This window comes from Rattus rattus, chromosome 7, assembly GCF_011064425.1.
Source record: "Rattus rattus isolate New Zealand chromosome 7, Rrattus_CSIRO_v1, whole genome shotgun sequence".
In the NCBI taxonomy this organism is placed as follows: domain Eukaryota; kingdom Metazoa; phylum Chordata; class Mammalia; order Rodentia; family Muridae; genus Rattus; species Rattus rattus.
The window spans coordinates 57,555,750-57,578,790 of NC_046160.1; the positions used below are offsets into that span (position 1 = coordinate 57,555,750).

The 23,041-nt window shown below is 39.9% G+C and overlaps 1 protein-coding gene across 1 annotated transcript in view; it reads right to left on the reverse strand.

Annotated features, from left to right (window-relative positions):
- The window catches only part of Plppr1 (phospholipid phosphatase related 1), a 122,584-nt gene extending 100,128 nt beyond the window's left edge, over positions 1 to 22,456 (reverse strand). The window contains exon 1 of the mRNA XM_032907689.1: positions 22,330 to 22,456. Coding sequence (XP_032763580.1) covers positions 22,330 to 22,392 — 63 coding nt within the window. The 5' untranslated portion in view covers positions 22,393 to 22,456. The remainder of the gene's footprint in view (positions 1 to 22,329) is intronic.
- Positions 22,457 to 23,041: the final 585 nt, after the last annotated feature.

Genomic DNA, 23,041 nt, shown 5'->3' on the forward strand with positions numbered 1-23,041 from the left:
AATGGAAGAATTCAAATGTGACATCATACCCATGTCTGGCATAGAGCCCAGCACCAGAAAAAATTCAATAAATATGTATTTAACACATGTTGTTTTAGTAGAATATTTGGTTAAACATTTTTAAGGTCACAAGCCTGTTCATGACTTGACATTTATCATGTCCAAAGTGGACTGTTGATGTGAACTTGGCAAATGTTAAAAAAAGATGAAACAAAATACTTTAATGCATACATGTTCCCAAATAACACTGACTTTCAGATAAATACTTCATGTTACTTGTGTTTTCTTCTCATCCTACAGAGGTGGAAACATTACTTGTCTGTGACCTATTCTTTAAAGCACTTTGTATTTGCATCAAGTTCTCTTTTTGGTCATTTTTTTTCAAAAGCATTATCATGGGAGCTTCTCTAAAATATTTTTTTCTCAAAATCAGATGCGCTTGTCAACTACACTTAACATCAGACAGACACTTTAAGAGTAGACTTTAAATCAGTTACTTTCCCTGACTTGTCTTTGCAAAGGACAGTCTGCTATCAACATTTTAATACCTTCTGAAGATTCTTATGCATGCTACAGTTTTAAAAGTGCCGTTCTGGGCTCTCACATGGGGGAAAAAGTGGACCCCCTAAAAGCTCACTTTTTATCCCAGCACTTTTCAGGTAGAGACAGGAGGATCAAGAGTTCAAAGGCAACCTTAGCTTCATAGTGACTTTAAGGCCAACCTGAGCTTCAAGCTGTCTTACCTTCCCTTAATAAAGCATTAAAAAGAATAATTAATATATTTTAATTTTTGATTAGCATATTTTAAAATAAACCTAGCTTCAGAGCATAGATATAGTATACACACACACACACACATATGCATAGTCTAGTATAAAATGTATTTTTAAGACTTAGAAAAATAACCACTGTTCTAGAACAGTCCAGACACCCTTCTCTGTTCTCTCTAAACTTTCAAGAAGACATTCAGCAGCCTGATTAGTGAAAACTTTCATTCCTACTCATAACTGGGGGAAATATTATACAGTACCAGTCAATAAGAGAAACAATCACAAATTGGATTGGGAACCCTCCTTGTACAACATGCACGTAGATATCACAAACTTTAAGAATTCTGCTTTCCTTATAACAGGAATTCACAACTATGGAGAAATGTAAAACTGAGGATTACAAAATCAGCTTTGAGCTTGTTAAAACACTTCTTGTCAATAACAGACACATGTACACACACACACATGTGCGCACCGCGCACACACACACACACACAAATACACACACATACACTCACTTCACACAGTTTCTTTCTAAAATGTATAGCCTAACCTTCAGAGACCTTGGTCAAATTGGGCATTAATTGCCCACTTTGTGTTTGGTGCATCTGAGCAGACTGAAGAGAACACAGTAGTCTCCTACTGTGGGTTTGAAACATTAGAAAGATGAGTTTGACTCAGGAGTCTTCTGTAGTCTCGATAGTTAAGAAAACCTTGGCTTACTGAAGAAGCTTAGACACGCGATACCTCCAGAGCTCCAACTCTTTGAGATGGGGCTGTTCACTAAGACAGTTTATAAGAAGCCACAGTTGCCAAGGTCTAAGAGAAAGGCCTACCTATGACTGCTTTCTCAGTCTATGGGGACTACAGCTGTAAGGGGACCAGAGACAATCACCTGAATATGAGCCAAGCAGAGGCACCCCTGAAAGGACTCAGGGAGGAGGGTCAATGGCCTGGATGGGTGAGGGGAGTGCTGACACTGAATGTGAACTCTCCCTCCCTTTGGCGTTGTCTCCAATATCATCCTTTCTCTGAAAGATTTAAATTCTTCTACTCATACTCTGGTATAAGTTCTATGAGAGGTCAGGGGTTGTGTACCCAACAGACCATTTTACAGCACAGAACAAACAGTATAAAAAAGGACATTTATTTGGTAAAAAGCAATATAGGCTAAACTTGAAAACTGCAAACTTCCTTAATACTAGGAGGTAGAAAATAATTGTTTCTAGTATAATCTGACTGCCCTTCTGAAGACAAAAGGGAAGTTAAAAGAAATGCATCACTAGGAGAATCAAGTCAAACTTATTTTTGGACCAAGTTTCAAGTTATATTCATTTTTATGCCCTACTATCCATGCCAATCCTAAGTCAAAACAACCATATACCCCTCTTTCCCATGTTCCTTTCTACGGTCTGATCCTAACATGGGAAATACATTCTGGTTTGTAAGTAGCATTGTTATCAGAAAAAATCATTTGGAAAACATATATTCTCAATGCTGTGATTTCCCTTATTTTTGGAAGAGAAATGACTGTAGAATAGATACATATGAACATACGTATTACAAAAATAGATATGCATAATGCCCACACATGCAGATCTGCATTTTTCTTCTAAGTTTTACTTGAGCCATGGAATATAAATTTCACTGCCTTATTCTGTAGGCTATTGTGTTTGATGAATTTCTTTTTCTTGATGTTTATATTTAAAGATGAGCCAAGTGAAATCTAGAAGAGCTGAATTGATTTCTTCAAGGTCTTACTTTCATACACAAATGATGATGAAAACCCATGTCTCCTGATTTCCAAACCAGTACCATTTTTAAAGAGAAATAAGAGTCTCTTACGACCGTGGTTCTCAATCTTCCTAATGCTTGGCCCCTCAATACAGTTCCTCATGTTGTGGTGACTCCAACCATAAAGTTATTTCATTGCTACTTCATAACTGTAATCTTGCTAATGTCATGATTCATAATGAAAATATCTGCATTTTCTGATGGTCTCCTATGACCCCTGAGAAAGGGCCATTGGACCCTTAAAGGGGCCCCAATGCACAGGTTGAAAACGACAGCCTTAGAATCTCTGCTGAATCACATGCAGTTTAAAAAGGAGGAAGGAAAAAGCACTTTGCCTATTCTGTAACCCAGAGTGGGAATGAAAGACACAGCTCTACTGTGCTAGAACTAAAAAAAAAATGCCTTGCACAGCCTTTAGTGATGGTGGTGCCCCCACATTATTTGGCACTGACAGAGTTGATGCTGTTTAAAACATGTATCTGTAGGAGGTAAGTGGGAAATTGGTGATTCGTAGTCTCAGGGCCATTTGACATTTCTTCTAGCTCTGGGCAAGCTCCATTCAATTCTGTACAGTAAGTTTATCGAATAGCATCAGAGAGGTGGTTAGCTCTCTGCCATAGTTATTTGGCACTGGCTGTTTCCTTATGAGAATGACGCTGCCCGAGGCTTTTCTGGGACTCAAGTAGTACACAGACTGCACGCAGGGAGGACTAAAATGACTATGAATCAATGTCTCTGAAGTAAAGCTGAAATAATACCGAACCTTACAGAAACACTCCATTTTCCCTGCCACTCTGTTGGGATAACTCATTTTCGGCCTCCTAGAAGTCTCCAGTATATAGTGATTCCCAGTTGTCTGCAGTAAGAACCTGCTTTTAATGCACCCTAGGTCAAACTCATCCCTTTCCCATTTCCCTGCTTGGTGTAAGTTTCTGGGATTGCCACCCACGCTAATTCTTTACATTTGAATTGTTAATTTGAGGTACACTATGATGATAAGTCACAGCATTATATACATTGTATACATTATATATACTATACATGTTAGAGAAACAACTGAGGTACTCCTTCCCTTTGGGGTTATCCCATAGGATTTGTTACTGTTTATAGAATGCAGGCTTGAATGTTGATTCGAAGGTAAAATTTCAGGCAACTGGGATTTGTTTTCCATTAGGAAGAGTCTGCGCCCAATCTCCAAACTTGTTGGACAAGTTTAATTGGCTTTTTTGGCATCTCTTGATTGAGGACTATGTTAGAACTACCTATGTTTCCATTCAGTTCCGTCAAAATAGACTAATTTCTGTAGACTGTGAACAAATCATACAGGTAAATTCTGTGTGTGCTGTTTGGTTGTTGAATCAGCCACTGAGGTTTTCGCTTGAGCTCGTGGTCAAGCCAAAGTCTGTCCTATATTTCTAGGCGTCAGCTAGTGACTACACAGAATCCCGTAGGCCATGCTTCCATGGGCCAAACTGGATGACTGGGGGCGAGTAAGATGGACGAGCAAGCTGAGGTGAACTGTGATCCGATACCTCCCGGCCGTTGATGAGCTGAAAGATGCTGGGTCTTCACACTGTGCTTCCAGTTAGACTGGTTGCGAGCCAGTGGCTACTCACTCCACTGGCTGTCGACTGAGCATCGTTAGCTCTCAGGGCAAACCAGGAAAACATTTTATTGCTCTTCTATGGGTGAGAGAACTGAGACCTCCTGAAGGTCGCAGAAACTATTCAGCCAGACCTTTAAAAAACCAAACATGCCCCTAGACACCGTGCTGGTTTCCTTCTGGGAAGAATATTAAGCACAAGAACATTTTGGTCTCAAGGTAATTTTTATTACATAGCAATGAAGGAAAAACGGGAGAAATGTCTCCCGAGAAGGACTCACAATTTGATAATAAAAGGTACCCAGTTTTTTGTTTGTTTGCTTGCTTGATTTTGAGTTGTCCCTTAAACATTCTCCCCTAGCAAGAAAATGAAGGCTCCCAAGACTCAGGAAGCAGTAGGTGACTCCTATAAACTCATCGAGCTACCTGTAGGTGAAATCACCTCTTTGGGCTGTTGTCAGGGTACAGTGTTGGATGAAGTGATGCTTGTTTGTGTCTCCCCAAGAAGAGTAACACAATACCATTCAGGTGTTAAGATGTAGTGACCAATTTCATAGCATTGACAAGTGAGACCACGACAGTGCTTTTCTTATCAATGGGATGAAGGTTTGTATAAAGGGAGTGTCGGACATTGTAGCAACATGTTCTTCTCCCCAACAGATGCAGCAACAAGACATCATTTGGAAGCAGCTGGAGCAGTTCTCCCAGACACTGAACTTGTCAGGGCTTTGATCTCAGATTTTCCAGTTTTCATAATTGTAAGACAATACACTTATGTTCTTTATAAATTACTCGGTATCAAGTACTCTGTTACAGTAGCACCAAGGGACTAAGATATTAGGTCAGATATTATGTGGTTTGAGGGAAAGCAAGTCATTAAGTATATGAGGTTTTTGTGGTCCGAACAGTCTTTTGTCTACTATCAAAGACAATGAATGCATTTCTGAGTTACATAAACTCTATGCAGTGTACACAATATATATTCCCAGAAGACCTGAGGATCTTCTTTGGGAGCATTACAGGCCTTAATGTTAAAGCCCTGGGACACACTGGTTGGAAAGAACACTGTACACGTTGGATTTCATAGAAAGGTAAGTAAACACACAGAAATGAGAACACTTGTGAGAGATATCGACCTAAACTGACTCAGTTTTAAGTAAGCCATAAAGCACCCTGGGTCACAAGGATCTTGAATTTAACAGAATCACCTTGATCATACATCTTAGATTATCTTTTAGCCCTCCATTCTTCAGACCTTATCACTAATTTACTTGGGGTTTTGCCAACTCTGGCTACATTCTCATGCTTTGTGTGGATGGCCTCTGAAGTGAATTTTGAGAAAGAGGTATGGAAGAGGAGAAAAGCTAATGAGGTTGTTGATTATTTTCAGTGAGTGTTACTACGGGCAATCGCCATTCTGTCTTATTTGGTACCTCATGAGAGTCTGTAGCAGATTCCCATTAGAAATGTCCTACCAGGTTTTTACCCACCACCTTGCTTTCTTCTTTGCTAGAGAGTGCTAAGTAGGCCTTAGCCCCAAACCACTTACTCAACTCCTAGGCTTAATACCAGCCTTAGGGTGAAGACCCATCCTGCATGATCATTTCAGACAGTGTAAGCATCCTTAGTGTGAGGCTATAAAAACAGACAGGGATGTAGGCACCCACCCATCTCAAAGGAAGAACAGGGGTTAAAAAAATGGAGCAGAGACTGAAGGAAGGGCCATCCGGGGACTGCTCCACCTGGGGACCTATCCTGTCTGCAGACACCAAACCTGACACTGCTGCTGTGGTCAAGAGGCACTTGCTGACAGGAACCTGGTGTGGCTGCTCCTTGGAAGGTCTGGCCAGCAACTGACCAGTGCAGATGTGGATGCTTGGAGCCAACCATCAGAGCTCAGGGACCTGGGTTGGGGAGCTTGCGGAAGGACTGGAGGAGCAGCAGAGGGGGATTGCAATCCCATAGGAAGAACAACATCAACTAGCTGGACCACCCAGTGCTCCCGGAGACTAAACCACCAACCCAGGAGTGTACAGGGAGGGATCCAAGGCTCCAGATACATATGTAGCCGAGCATGGCCTTGACTGACAGTAATGGAAGGGGAGGCTCTTAATCCTGTTGAGTTTTGATGCCCCAGCATGGGGGGATGCTGGAGTGATGGGGCGGGAGAGAGTGGGTAGGTGGGGGAGCACCCTCATAGAGCCAAAGGGAAGGGAGGAGAGGGCAGATATGGGATGGGGGGGTTGTGGAGGGGTAACCAGGAAGTGGGGTATCATTTGAGATGTAAACAAATGGAATGATTAATTGAAAAGAAAAGAAAACAAACAGTGGTAACTGCCCACACCTACTACTATATACAGCATCTATAAATAAACAAATCTGAAATAACTTTATTTAGTTCTTTCTGCTCTGGAGGGTTCCTTCTCACATAATTTTAAATACAGAAAAAAATACCATACTGCACTTTATATAATTGGTTGTGCTATAAATATTTTGAAACAAAACTTTAAAACCTTTTGTATGGATATATATGTTAAACATATTCCCCATTCTGCTCTCCTGCCTACCCTTCTGTTTCTAACATCTCTTCCGTTTATCATCTTTGTTCCTTTGGAAAATTGAAATGATTTTTACAGTTGTGCTTTTGAAACTCAGCTAATGAGTGAGTAGCCAATGATTAAGGCAGGGACCAAGAGTTCCAAGTTTGGTAGTAAACCCAGTTTGTACTTCGTTGTGTGATATTGTACAAGTTACTCAATCTCTGAATTTCACTTATGTAAAAATTATTTGAGTCAGTGACTTGTGTAGAATGATGAGCCCATGCTTCTCTCATTACTAGAGAAAGGGACGTTTCTGATACTATTCTTACTATGCACCAGAGTCTGAGGATCATGGTGGGTGTCCTAGCCAGAACTGCCAGTTGGGAAGAAAAAGATAATTACACATGTGTGTAGGAAATGCAGTTCTAAAACCAAAAATTAGAATGAATGCTTATTTTACATAATGAGCAATTTAACATATTAACCTATAATCAGAGAAGAAATTAAAATACTCAAATACACGTTCCTAAAGAAAACCAACAAAGGGAGCACAGTTATAATTATTTATAACACCCCCCCCACCCTGAGGGCTTGGCATTGGTGAAGACCACAGAGAATATGCTGTAAAAAAATCCCATGTTAGAAAGAACGATTCCCACCACTGCTTCTATCAGTTCTTCCATTAGAAATGATAGGAAACTTTGTGAGGTTTTGTAAATACAATTAATTTTTAAATTGCAGCAAATGCAACTAGTTTCTTTGTATAGAGAATTTCATTGGGAATGTGCCAATAGCAATGTAATCTCAAAGAGTAGCTAATTTTTATGATAGTAAATGTAAAACACATTCATGAAAAAAATGTACTTTTAATCCCAACACCCAGAGGAAAACAGCAGCCTTTGTGCATTGATTCTCTTTTCAGGGAACTTACATATTTCCAAAATGGTGTCAAGCTTTAAGTTTATGAATGAAAGATTGCTTGGCTAAGATATTATTTGGAACTACAGGGTTTAGTGCTACTAATCTAATGGGCATAGGATGACTGAGAGGTTAATAAGGCTTATGGGCCACAAAATTCAGTTTCTATGAGTGAATCCACAACATTGAACATGAGGAGAGAGACAAGGGCTGTCTGCCTTTCATAGTGGTCCTCTAACAAGTACATGGTTTTGTGCCTTGGTCCTATGAAAAGGATGTCTATATGCAGAGGTTTAAGATACAATGCCCCAGGCTAGGTGTGGTGGCATGTGCCTTTGTATCAGCACTCAGAAGGCAGAGGCTGGTGGGTCTCTGAGTTTGAGGCCAGCCTCGTCTACTCAGGGAGTTCTATGCCAGCTGGGGAGGCCGAGTAAGGCCACGTCTCAAAACCAACCAAACAACCAAACAACCAACAAACAAACAAAGATGGAGAAGACTCCTTCAAGAGTGCAGATAGAAATTCCATGCACAACCGTGGGGCTGTTAGAATCTTGTGTCACCAGTCCATCTGTCAACAACTGTCATGTTGATACCATGGGGTCTGTCCTTCATGCTCACAGGCTGGGAAAGCCTGGGAAACTCATATAACAACCATTCTGAATTTATTCCCCTCCCCATTCACTGAACTAGCTAATCTTACTAATTCCTCGTGGGTTCACAATAGGATTTTAATGGATTTATATGGTTTCATCATATGATGGGCAAGAATCTTCCTGTATATTAACATTAAGACTTTGCATTTTCAGCTTTACAACTACTTCATGATAAAATAACAAATCACCATTTAGCAGTACATTTATGATCATTTCTGGAAGGTAGATTATATACTTTTGGATTTGTAGCATATTGCCTATTCACTTTGTCCACAAATGCTCTTTTAACCACTCTTTAAAAAAAAAAGAGTAGTATTTCTACTTCTATTTTTATGGGCTCAGAGATCTAGTTGGCGTAGTAAGGAAATGGCTTGGGTCTCTATGGTTCATGCTCAGACAGCTATCTTTGAGCTTAGAGGTGCTTAGAATCCAAAGGGTGTGTTAATCCTCTCCCAATCCTGTCCAAGAAAGAGTCACATCTCCAACCTATTACCTCATGGAAACTTGTTTCTTCTTGAGGAACAAAGGGGTTTCCCTACATAAATCATTTAATAGATAAAAATCTCTGCAAAAAAATTTTAGTGTCTTATTAACTGGAACTTGGCTAAGTAAACCTATGACATATAAATGATGCAGAATTTCATTTTTCGTGGGAAAAGAACTCATGTGGACACTCTGTGATACACTACTTAGGCTGAAAAAGACTTTCTTTCCACCATTTCTATGTTGGATGTAATTCTACATTCCCTTAGAAGAGGGAAATGGCCGTATTTGTGGCTCTGGCTAATGGAATGCTAGTAGTAATGACATGACTGACCAAATATGAGCTTTAAAGGTCAGTTTTGTGAGTCTTCAAGATTGTTTCCCCTTACAAAAATAAACATGGGACCACTCTGGGGTGGGGCTCTGAAGTATTTGGTTCTAAAGAGAATGAGATGAACAGACAACTATCAGCATGTGGGGCCTACAGTATAAGAAAGCAGCCTGTGTGTTAGTCAAGCCACTAACATTTAGGTATAGTGAGTTACAGTGGCAGAATCTATCCCATACAGTAAGAATCAATAACTTGGGGTGATTTGTGTACACTATCTGATCTTTTATACAGAGATAACTATGTGCATTATATATATTCTTTAGATGCCTCAACAGTGCAACTATAATTGCTTTCAGTATTTTGACCTATTAAGGCACAATGTACACTAATACATATGTACAAAATATTTACATGTTAAAAAACTGTATTCACCAAACTTAGCTTGGTAGGGAACTCTGAAGGGACAAAGAGAGAAATGAGATTCTATAAGAAAGAGTACAAGGAAGCTTTGGCTCTTATCGGGCAAGTCCTATTATTATGTTTTAAATCCAAGCCAAATAATGTCAAAATGCTGAAATTGATATTTTTTTTTAGTGACAACTTCCTTTATTTTTGTCTTTTATTAGATTTTTTAATTTACATTTCAAATGTTATTCCCTATCCTGGTTTCCTGGACACAAGCCCACTATCCCATTCCCCTCTCCCTCCTCTATCAGGGTGTCTCCTCCCCAACCACTGCCCCCTTCCCACCCTCCCCCGACATTCCCTTACACTGGGGGTTGAACTATGGCAGGACCAAAGGCTTCTCTTTCCATTGGTGCCCTACAAGGCCATCCTTTGCTACATATGCAGCTGGAGCCATGGGTCAGTCCGTGTCAGCCTTTGGGTAGTGGTTTAGTCCCTGGGACCTCTGGTTGGTTGGCATTGTTGTTCTTATGGGGTTTCAAGCTCCTTCAGCTCTTTCAATCCTTCCTCTAATTCCTCCAATGGGGGTCCTGTTCTCAGTTCAATGGTTTGCTGCTAGCATTCACCTCTGTATTTGACATGCTCTAGCTGTGTCTCTCAGGAGACATCTATATCTGGTTCCTGTCAGCATGCACTTCTTAGCTTCATTGATCTTATCTAGTTTTGGTGGTGTACATATATGAGCACATGTGGGGTGGGCTCTGAATGGCTAATCCTTCTGTCTCTTCTCCAATCTTTGCCTTCATATCCCCTCCTATGAATATTTTTCTTCCCCCTTTTAAGAAGGAGTTAAGCATCCACACTTTGGTCATCCTTCTTCTTGAGCTTCATGTGGTCTGCGGACTGTTATCTTGGGTAATTCGAGCTTTTGGGCTATTATCTACTAATCAGTGAGTGCATACCATGTGGTTTTTTTTTCTGTGATTGGGTTACCTCACTCAGGATGATATTTTCCAATTCATTCCATTTGCCTATGAATTTCATGAAGTCGTTGTTTTTAATAGGTGAGTAGTACTCCATTGTACAGATGTACCACATTTTTTGAATCCATTCCTCTGTTGAAGGGCATCTGGGTTCTTTCCAGCTTCTGGCTATTATAAATAAGGCTGCTATGAACACAGCGGGGCATGTGTCCTTATTATATGATAGAGTATCTTTTGGGTATATGCCCAGGAGAGGTATAGCTGGGTTCTCAGGTAGTGGAATGTCTAATTTTCTGAGGAACCTCCAGACTGATTTCCAAAGTGGATGTACCAGTTTGTAATCCCACCAACAATGGAGGGATGTTCCTCTCTCTCCCCATCCTTGCCAGCATCTGTTGTCACCTGAGTTTTTGATCTTAGCCATTCTGACTAGTGTGAGGTGGAATCTCAGGGTTGTTTTGATTTGCATTTCCCTGATGACTAAGGATGTTGAGTATTTCTTTAGGTGCTTCACAGCCATTGGATACTCCTCAGCTAAGAATTCTTTGTTTAGCTCTGTACCCCATTTTAATAGGGTTATTTGGCTCTCTGGAGTCTAACTTCTTGAGTTGTTTGTATATTTTGGATATTAGCCTTCTATCAGATGTAGGATTGATAAAGATCTTTTCCCAATCTGTTGGGTGCTGTTTTGTCCTAATGACAGTGTTCTTTACCTTATAGAAGCTTTGCAGTTTTATGAGGTCCCATTGTTGATTCTTGATCTTAGAGCATAAGCCATTGGTGTTTGTTCAGGAAGTTTTCCTCAGTGCCCATGTGATTGAGACTTCTCCACTCTTCCTTTTATTAGTTTGAGTGTATCTGGGTTTTTTTTTCCTGTTTTGTTTGTTTTGTTTTACTATATACAATCTAGTTGAAGAAACTCAAAATACATTTTTAAAAACAATGTTTTATTGGGACTGGAGAGATGGCTCAGTGGTTAAGAGAGGACCCAGCTCAGGTGTTAGCACCCATATAGCAGCTCACAGCTGTTTGTAATCCCAGTTCCGGAGGATCTGATGCCTTCTTTTAACCTCTGAGGGCGCCAAGCCTACATGTGGTGTACAGACATTCATTCATGCAAGGTACTCATACACATAAAACTAAAAACAAGTAAATCTTTTTAGAAAAAATGTCATTTAATACCAATAAGAGCTCAAAGTATATTCTGAGTCTCATCAGTCAATATAAGTCTCCACCAAATCAAACATTTCCAAAACAGCTTTATGGAAATAAAGATTTTTTGAAATCTATCTTGGTCAGAAGGCAAAAATGTTATTTAGGCTCTTTACAGAAGATAGATTCTAGGATGGGAAGTTCACATTTCCACAGTTCTGTGTTCATTCTAGTATCTGAAGTCATAATCAAGGAGGGCTTCCTTTTTTGTTTTTTTTTTTTTTTTTTCCCGAGCTGAGGACCCTAAACCAGGGCCTTTTTGCTAGGCAAGCGCTCTACCACTGAGCTAACCCCCAACCCTGCTTTTTTCTAAACCAATCTCAATCTTCCTAACACTGCAACCCTTTAACATAGTTTCTTATATTATGGTGACCATGACCATAAAGTTATTTCATTGCCTCATAATTGTAATGTTGAAACTGTTATGAATTTTAATGCAGATATATACAGAATATCTAATATGTAATCAGTGTGGGGTCATGACCCATAGCTTGAGAACCACTGATTTAATTGGTTGTCCACTGAAGAAAGTTCACCCATTCATTGTGATAGTGATGTTTATATATACACAGAGAAAGAAAAAATATTTTAATTTATATAGTAAAACTCCCAAGTTTAATATTGTTAGCTGTGTTGTCTTGGGCAAGCCAATTACCTCTTTGTACTTCAGAGTTTTCATTTGGAAGTTAAAATATGGAGACAAATTTCTGTAGGAAATAAGATCAATATTGTGCTACTGATTTTTTACACATACAGTTTTAAGGAGTATCAGATTTTAAAATACGTATTTGAGGATACAATATCAGTATCTGTGGATGGGGAGGGGCTTAGATCTCTGAAAGGAAGAGATTTCATTATTATTATTATTATTTATTTAATTAACATGTGCAGAAGAGCACAGCGACTCTTACTCTGTTCATCCCTTTCCCAGTGTCCTCTTCCTTACTTCTGAGGTTGAGGGTTATTTGTTTGTTTCTTTGTTGTTTTTCATGGAAGCATGTACTTTCCCCTGAAGTTGCAGGAAGGAGAATTAACCATTGAGAAAACCGGAAGAAGGCAGCATGGAGATATAGAAAAGCAGATTTCCAGCTCCACGTCTTTGATCAAATGAACTGACTCCACTCACAGTTGTTTTCCTCCTCTCCTGGTCCCTTGGCAATCAGGACATGATCATCTTGCTAGTCCTTACTTCTCTTACTTTGTGAGAACTTGTTTTAAGCTGGATCCAGACTCATTCTGCTTCTAGAAATTCACTGCTGAGAAGCAAACAAGACTGACTGACTGACTGACTGACTGACTGACTGACTGAATCACTCACTCACTTACTCACTCAGAAGATCCAAAGACAACAATGGCATCCTGTCTTTAAAACTAGCCTGGGAAGCTTCATAATTACCACAATGGACAACTGAATATTTGATTGCATTGAAAACTCCATCAAGTGATGTTTACACAGAAAAGTACAGGTAAAAAAATTGTATCATTAATATTTGTCATTGTTATTAAAAAGCCATATAATTTTATTGTTCTGCTATCTAGTAAACCTTTGAAATTTCTTCCTAGACCTATGTAAGCTCCCAAAGGTCACATATAAAAAGATTAAATTGCCCAGAGGCTGTCTCTTCTGTCAGTGTTTGGTGTGTGTGTGTACCTGTGTGTGTGTATGTGTGTGGGTTTGTGCCTCTGTGTGTGTGTGTGTGTGTGTGTGTGCGTGCGTGTGTGTGTCTGTGTGCAGGTGCACACAGGCTCAAGTGTATAACTGGCTTACTTTCATCTTTGTGTCAAAACTGTTACTTTAAAATTATCCCTGTCAAGCGTGTGTTACTCAGCATGAATGCTCGGGTGCCTCACCTCATTAATTTTTCAAAAGCTCCCACGATGCATTTCTATTTCCTTCTATTTAACCAAGTAATTGAAATCTTAAAGGACAAAGTCAAGTTTATTTCAGCAACAAACAATAGGGCCAGAACTTGAGTCCAGAAAGCTTCATTACAACTTACAGTTTTCATTACATTGTAGAGGAGAATAGGATTCTGACATTTTCCTGTAAGCAGGGACCAGTTTATTATTTTATTTATTTATTTCATTAAATTTCTACTTATTTATTCATTTTATTAAACACTGGAGACAAAACTTTCAAGATGAATTAGGTATATAAATCTGAAAGAGTTGAAATGTGAGCCTCCTACACAAATAGTTAAAATGACTTAATCTAAGAAGCTGCAAGCTGAGGCTAAAAGGCAGGCACTGAGACATCCTTCTTCCCCAATCAGAGGCACTTAAGACAACGGATGCATTGATGGCGTTCGTGTCCAAACAGTGATGCATGGTTCCTTCCCTCTCACCCAGAGGAAATCAAAATCAAGTTCTTGGCAAACGTTGTATTATTTATTTATTCTCAAGATGTGATTTATCATTGTCATCTGATAGGTTCAATCTGAGGGGAACAAAGTGTCAAACACAGGCAATAAAACTTGCAAGTACAGTCAACCACCAAAATGGGGGAAAAAAACCTGCCTCATGCATGCATGTCAAGCCTTGGCTGCATACATTATGTAAAGGTTTCTAGCCCCTGTCTCATTTCTGAGGAAGCATAGCTTTATATGCCGTTGATTTTTTGCACAAATACATTTGAAAGAGATTTGATGGTGCAGTTTAGACACGATTTTACAGAGAATAAAATAAAATTGGCTGTAGAGAAATCTATTTGCATGTGGAAAAAATTGTCTAAAGATTCTGGGTAAAATATGTCAAATTTTTGCGATACCACAAACAATACACGTTTTTGTTCAGACTCCTGAGACACCGATTTGAGGGTCTTTCCTTAGGGAAATGCTCTCTCTGTAGATTCTCAAGCATGAAATGTGTTGTTGAAATAACAGTTAAAGAAAAGGCAAGACAAAGAGCAGGATGTGGAAATGAGCAAGCGAACAAAAGAACACAAAGACTAAGGATTTGCAACCAGAAAGATTCCTGAGTCCTTTGCTACTATTTTAATTTTTCCTTTAACTGTTATACTCTAATTCCTAGGTCTTGATCCCCCAGGATATTACTGACTATAAAACACAGAAACAAAGCTGAGAGTTATGCCTCTTGTTAATTTTTTCTCCTACTCCATCTACTTCTCTAGCTTCTGTCCAGTCCAGAATTTGCTACTTTTTGCTTATTCTGCTGAAATTAGATCAGTGAAAAGCTAAAGTCTATTGGTTAGAAATAGCACATGGGTTTTCTCTGATTGTGCTTAAACCTTTACATTCTAGACCCTCAAATCATTATCCACATGTTAGGATTTCACAGATCATATGAAGCCCAAGAAGAAGGAAGACCAAAGTGTAGATGCTTCATTCCTTCTTAGAAGTGAGTACAAAATACTCACCAGAGGAAATACAGGGACAAAGAGTGGACCAAGGACTGAAGAAAAGGTCCTTCACAGACTGCCCCACTTGGGGATCCATCCCATATGCAGCTACCAAACCCAGTCACTGTTGCTAATGCCAAGAAGTGTATGCTGACAGGAGGCAGATATGGGTGTTTTCTGAGAGACTCTGCCAGAGTCCTACTAATATAGATGGGGATGCTTGCAGCTAACCATTAGACTGAACAAGGGGACTTCAGTGGGGAAGTTAGAGAAAAGACTGAAGGAGCTGAAGGGGATTAGACCCCATAAGAAGAACAACAATATCAACCAACCAGGCCAGACCCCACCCGAGTTACCAGAGACTAAACTACCAATCAATGAGTACACATGGAGGAACCCCTGACTTCAGCCACATACGTAGCAGAGAATGGCATTGTCCAGCATCAATAGGAAGAAAAGCCCTTGGTTCTATGAAGGCTTGTTTCCCCAATGGAAATGCCAGGGTATTGAGGTTGGAGTGGGTGGCTGGAAGTGAAAGCATCCTCATAGAAGCAGCAGGAGGTGGACGGGGTATGAGAGAGGGGAAATAGGGGATAACACTCGAAATGTAAATACATAAAATATCCAAGAAAAACAAAATTTAAGAAAAAAAGTTTTCAGTGTCGGAACGTCTTGTCAGAGACAAAACCTGCTAGCATTGGGAGATGACAAAGGATTCTTTCTGCATGTCCAGTGTTCCAGCCTTGGGATCCAGGATGCCCTGCTTGTCCAGTTTACATTATGCATCTTAACCTATGTATTTTCCTCCCAGTGCTCTGCCTTTCCCTTTGGTCCAGTCATTATTTTCTACATGTGCTCTTGTAATCTGTAAGCGGTGTCCCCTCTCAGTTTTGTACAATTTCAGAACTGCCCAGGGTAATGCTGCTCCTGACCTGTGACCACTGGGAGACCACCCGTGCTGCTCAGTGCATTGTCAGGCAGCTCAATGCCACCTCTCCCAAGTGAGTCAAAAACAAGTTCCCACTTCACCAGGACATTTGAATTATGGGTATTGGTTCGTGTTTATTCTCCTCACCAACTGCCAGGAATAAACCAAACATACCTGGTCTGTGATCATGGAAGTAACCAAGAAAATGACTGGGAGAGTTCAACAATGGGCAGCAGGCGTCTCTCATCCCCACCCTGTATCATACATTCACTTCAGCAAAGCTACGAAAGCCTGATTTTACAAGGAGTTTTGTACCATCCAAGTTACAGAAGAAGCTTAGTTACATGCAAAACATTCAGAAATGGCAATCACATAATGCCCCAGGGAAGCAGTAGATGCTGAAAACTTTGTTGAATTAATAAATTGATGGAACAAAGGTAACCGAAAAAAATCTAGTACAAAATACCTACAACTAACTTTCTCTCATTCTCTCCCTCTCTTTCTCCTCTCTTTTCTTCTCCCTCCCTCCCCTGTTTCTCTATATTTCTGTTGAATTCACAGGTAACGCAGAAAAGATACTAGAAACTCTGGGTGGTAATGTATAGATACGAGCTCCAGAGGGTGCGGGTGAGTGTAGAGAAAGGGTTACAGATCAATCTCAGTACTGGGGTTTTGGCCTTAGCATCCACGATACAGGACAGGAGCTCTTGTGTTGGAAGAGCAAATCCTGTGAAAAGTCAGTCTCTACTCCTAAGAAGGAAGGCATTGCTAGCGTAGAAAAAACACAGGGACAGAGTGCTCTGACTTTGAGGTCATGGAAGCTGGAGCTCCAATAATAAAACCAAAGTGCAAGAGTAATATTTATTCAAAAGTCCCTCCAAAGCACTACTCCCAAACCTGATACCCACATGAGTCCTAAAAGAATCTACCCAAATGTGAGCTATGGCAGTAGACACAACAAATAAGATGCCTAATCACCTTATTCTTAGAGTATGTAAAATGCATACGGTACAATCAAAGACGTGCAAGAAGGGCAAAAGCTATGAAATAACACTATAAAGTAGAAAGATTAAAACAAAAACACACAGAATTTTTAGAAATTAAGTAGAAATGAGATGAATGAAGAGAAAAAGTATAGAAATAAATAGAAAGATATAAAATACATCAGAAAGTTGTTCAGTGAAGAGAAAATGGAATATTATTTGAGTGTTCATTGTTGTGTGTCTTTTGCTGGTGGAGGGTATAAACAGACATCTATTTACCCAGAGCGGGTATCAATGGCAGATGAAAGAAATGATTCTACTCTATTCTAACGTAGTAAGCCGGGTGACTTTATTGGGGTTACTTTCAAGCATGGGCAGCTAAATCAGTAAAAGCCCACTCAGGCACTGGGGAGGACTCATGAAACCTGTATCCTTGAAGCTTTCTGCAAGGTCTATATCAGCTAGCAGGACAGTCTCCTCTCCCCAGAAATTGTTTTACTGCCTTTATAATCTTGAAGAGGAACCTTATAACTCTTGTTAAGTTTCAAGAACTTCCTAATCCTTGTAATTTTTGTTTCTTTCTTGAGTCTTAGTAGCCCTCTTCATCCCTCCACAGGGCCACATTTTTATCAGGACAAAATATGCCATTCATACTGAAAATGCAAAATAAATTATAGTAGAAATTCACAGTTAAGAACCAAAGCACATCTAGGAAAGGGGGCAAATATTACAGTCAGCTGAAAAGAAAGAGTGACTCACCTATTGAGAAGAGTAATGCTGGAGGAGTTTGCAGCAGCAACAATACTATCAGGGAGTGAAAGGAAGTAGAATAGTGTTAACTGTTCTACCCATGGAAATTTCATGCCAAATAGAGTCACCATTCCTCAGTTATCACCGTATGAAGTCAGCTTCAAACAAGTATTAAAAACTTTATGAGTTATGACTTCTGAAAAATCTACTAAAGGATAAACTAAAAATTAAAACTATTTTGAGTTCCCATCTCACCCCAGTCAGAATAGTATCATTGATGGATCAAATGACAACAGATGCTCGAATGGATGTGGGGAAAGAGGAACTCCTATTCACTATGGGTGGGAGGATCACTGTGTAGGCAGTATGAAAGTCAGTGTGGCGTTTCCTCAAAAAGCTAGCACTACTGTATCCCAAGCTATACCTCTTGGTTATCTACCCATAGGTCTGTATAGCCTCCATGTTCATCTGACCACCTAGAAAATAGAAATAGTTTAGATTTCCATCAGTTGATGGATGGATAATTAAAATGTTGTACACATAAACAATGGAATTTAATCAAGATATAAAGAAAAATTAGAATATGTATTTTGCAGGAAAATGGATGGAGCTAGAAAAAAATTGGTTGAAGTAACCCAGGCATGGAAAGATAAACTAGAAAGACGAACACCATATGTTGTCTCTCAGATCAGAATCCTTGCTCTAGTGTGTGTTTAGCTTGCAGTACATGTTGAAGCCAGGAAACCAAACATCCACTGGGATGGAGAATGCCTTGATAGAGGCAGACAGTAAAGTAGGCATGATATGCAAGGAGAGAGAAGAACATTGCGAAGGAAATGTCTAAATTGGGAAAGCAGATATGAGTGGAGGGAGGGTTAACTGAAATGAAGGGTGTATGAAATAGCCAAAGGAAACATACTTCCTTGTAATTAAAATGTATAGTTATAAAGAAATGTGCTAGATGCTACCAGAGACAAAACTCACCAACCAAAGAGCAAGCACAGGCTAGCCTTCTTGCACATAAGTAACAGATGGGCAGCATGGTCCTCATGTGGGTAGCCCAAAAACTGGAGTAAGGGCTGTCCCTGAATCTGTTGCCTGCATTCCTGTAGATCCCATTCCCCTAACTGGGCCACCTTGTCCCTCTGTCAGTGGGAGAGGATGTGCCTAGTCCTGCAGTGACTCGATGTGCTCGGAATGGAGGAGGAATGTTGGGGATGACACCCAGAGGAGGCTCTCCTTTCTCAAAGGAGGGGGAATGAGGAGAGGATCTGCATGAGGGAGTATTGGAGGAGGGGGGTTGATATTGGGATGTAAAGTGAATAAAATAAATTTTAAAAAATTCTACCAAAGTTTTCAAATTAAAAAAATACATGTGTAAGAAGGTGAAATCATGGATCCCTGGTAACGCTGCTCCAGTGCCAGGAGTTGGGTCCCTCCTCAGCAATCATTGATCGTGGAGGCCCACGAAACAACAATCTTGTCAACTGTCTTGGTTATTCTCCAGCAATAATGTGTAAGATAATTTTTGCTGAAGATACAACACACCCTGGATGTAAGGTTTATAGAAATGGATCTAGGTTCGAGCTGAAAGCTTCTTCCCTGCTGGTTAGCTTCCATAGCATCAGAAGGTGCTATACAGGCTGCCAGCGGAGAAAAGGCATTAATGGGCTCACCCGGATGCAAACCCTATGAAACATGATACCTAACCTGCCAGGCAGGACGTCCTCACTGATGCAGCAGGAACAGGTCTGTTAGGAGAGGAGTCAGCGGGTCTCTGACTGGGGTTGAGGCTTACTCCGCAGGAAAATATTCACTATAAATCCAGTAAGAATCCCATGGCTGAATAGAGAGGACTTACTACTGTTGTTTAGCTAAACAGGCATGGCACCAAACTATCTTCTAAATATTTACTTTTATACATATAGACAAATGCTGCCCTCAGCATTTATCAGAGGAATTACTCTTTGCCTTGAAAGACAGTGTACCTACAGAGAAGACTTATTCTCTCTTCAGAATGAACCTTTTAATTGATTTCTCAGAACAATGTAGTTAGCCTGAAACCATTTATACACTAATAACAAAAAACACTCATCAGGTTGTATTTGTTTGTGCACATGTGTGCACATGTGTGTTTGTGTGACTGTTTGTGAGTGTGTGTGTGTGTGTGTGTGTGAGAGAGAGAGAGAGAGAGAGAGAGAGAGAGAGAGAGGCACAGAGACACAGAGACACAGAGAGAGATAGAGTGTTTAACAATAACAATACTAATCATGGAAGAAAAGGCTATCAATTTGAGAATGGGGATATAGAAAGAGTTGGAGGGAGGGACTAGAGGGAGAAAAGGGAATTATATTTTAATTAACATTGTATAAAAAACACGTGAATCATATTTTATGTTGTTAGGCTTTGGTCACACCAGCAACATTTTACTTTCCCTGGGGGAAAAACATTTTAAGCAAACATGGAAAAATTGTTAAGTTTTGTTCTTGGTTGTAGGTTTGGGGATTTGTTTTCTTGTGTTTAATATCTTTTCTAATTAAAAAAAAACAATATCCACTGATGCAATTGACATTTTAACCTAGTGATCTTGGCTACATTTTCTGATACGCTTGTTGCAGTGCCTGGAAGAAATACAGGAAGATGATCAAGCATTTGTCAATGTGATAGTGAGAACCATTAAAGTCACCTTGAGGTTCCCTTTCTGTTACTTTTCAACTAAGTTCCATCCCTCACCCATCCTGCTTAGTCTAGAGAGACATTAATGATACATCTGAACTCCTGTACAGAATGACAACACAGCAAGAAAAAGAAGGACCCATTTCTCCTCTTCCAGCTTTCCAGATCATATGGATGACAGCGTCAAGGTGAGCCACAGAAGGGTTAATTTATCTCTTTGGCTTCTGCTTTACCAGTCAAACTCTTCATCCTCACCTTAGAACTAAAAGCCTTCAAAAAGTACAGTTTCCAGCAATAAATCATCCCCTGTTTTAAGACTTGGTTCCTGTTTGGTTTGGGGGGTAAGTCTAAAAAGTGCTGGGAAAATACAGATGATGGCAGGTGACTTGTTCAGTGGCATCCTCGCAGAATGCTATAAATTTTAATTTTTATTACAGAAAGGGAACACTTAAATAGGTTTCCATGTTTTGCAAGAAAAAAAGGACCCTCTTATCCATTACAATTTCAACAACAACAAGAAGTAGAGCCCATAATTCACACACGGCCGTGGTAGTATCCGACTGCTGATGTTCATTGCATCATGTAGTGAGTTAAAGGCAATATGTGCACGTCAGAGAGATGAGTTATTTGTTTATGCTTCTTGAATTTTAGCTTAATTAATTCTATATGGGCTTTGACCATCTCTCCTATTCCACCAGGTTCAGTAATATAAGAAGCTCTTTCACGAATGTCAAACAGAGTATACCACCAAGTAATACTGTCCTTCCCCTAAATGCCCACCAGATAAAACATATGGATCAGAATAGCTTTAAACTAAAAAAAAAGTCACTATAATTCATAGGCTGTGTATAAAAGTTTCTAGGTAGGTGAGGTCATATTAGTCCATAATCCCAGCACTCACAAGTCTAAAGCCAGAGGACTGCCATGAGGTCAAGACAGTCTGGACTATAAAGGGTGATTTTGTGTCCAAACAACAACAAGAACAAGAACAACAATAACAAGAACAACAACAACAACCACACTAAAGGGAAAAGTCCACACAGTTCCTAAAAGTCTGTATTTGTTATGCTATGTAGTAGCTTAGCCTGAGTGCCTCTTTTCACAGATAGTAAATAGTCAACACACAGTCCCCAATCAACTCAAAAGATGTACAGCATAAAAGATGCTACAGCTGCCCTTGGAATGGTGTGACTGTTTACACAGCCACCCAGACTAGGTGCTCAGGCACTTTCCAGCTCTTTATAGTTCATATTTAAGCCCTTTATTTATGAAAAAATCTCTTAGGTGACCTATCTCAAGAAGACCAAACAGTAACATAGTTGATAAACACACATTTTACTCTCAGATAACTTCGGGAATAGACCTTTGGACATAGGGTTCCCAGTTTTCCCAACTGTCCTCATCTTTGTCTCCTCCACAGCAGATGCTCCACAGGGAAAAGGGCTATGGGGAAGGATTCTGGAGACTAGCGGAACAAATGCAGGAGAAACAGCGGAGCAGCTCACAGAGAGGCATGGGAAGCATACGCTTTCTAACGTTACAGAGAAAAAGGCATAGAGGTGGCCGATTCCAGTTTTTCCATCCACAGACTCCAGAGGCAAAAGAATAACATTGGTAAAACTGCCTGCCTTATTGGATTCTTGGAAACGGATATTGATTTTTAAAGGAGAATTTAATTAAAGTGCTTGCATTGACTTTCATAGCTAATGTATTTATAGGATCATTGAAAAATAAGAAAACAGTAAAAATGCACTTTGTCCCAAAGAGACACCTTCTTATATATGATTTCGTATTTAATAAGCATCCTTTTAAAATTATTGATTCTCTTTGTGATATCAACATTTGACCCAATCATAAGATTAAGTAATTTCACAAAAGAGTACGTAGTCTCAGCATGACATTTGCTATTACAACATGTTTATAGCTCTAAAGTTACACTTACCTCAACAAATATAAAACATGGAATGATGGAGTAACTGCGTTGGGTGTTGTTCTCTACAGCCATTTCTCAAACCATGTGGTGAGACTGCACTGACAGAAATAATCCAGGCTGAAACGGAAACAGATCGCAAGGTGTTAGGAACCGCGTGTTGACAAGTACCTTCAGCTGTGCAGACTGAGGACAACCAAGGCATTGATCTACAACACAACTGAGCTAGAGTCAAGTCTACACCAGCTAAGAATAGTCTTAGAGGAAAACTGACCAGGTAAGGAATGTCTCATGCACACAGATAGAGCAAACGAGATCATTACTCTGGGCACTCCACTGTGTCTTAACCCAGTAGACAGCTGTCATGCCAAAACACAGTTCCCGGTATAAAATATGTCTTATTGCCATTCCTCCAGGAATTCTTCTACCTGTGCCTAATTCTGGTTTATGACCTTGTTTGGTCTGCTTGTTTGCCTCTGCCCTTTCCTCTCCCCTTGGGGCCAAGATCATCTACAGACACTAATCTTTCCCGTTCTTTCCTGAATTGTAATTATTTGCCCTTGCTTGTGACTACACAGCAAATAACCATTTTGGGTTAATACATCACTGACTTATCTTTCTGTGTGCCCCCTGACCTGTGAGTATGACCCCAGCATGAAACATTAAAGCAATAGTCCATTCTCCATACCTACAAGAACGGAGGAGCTAGACTACAGCAGATTAC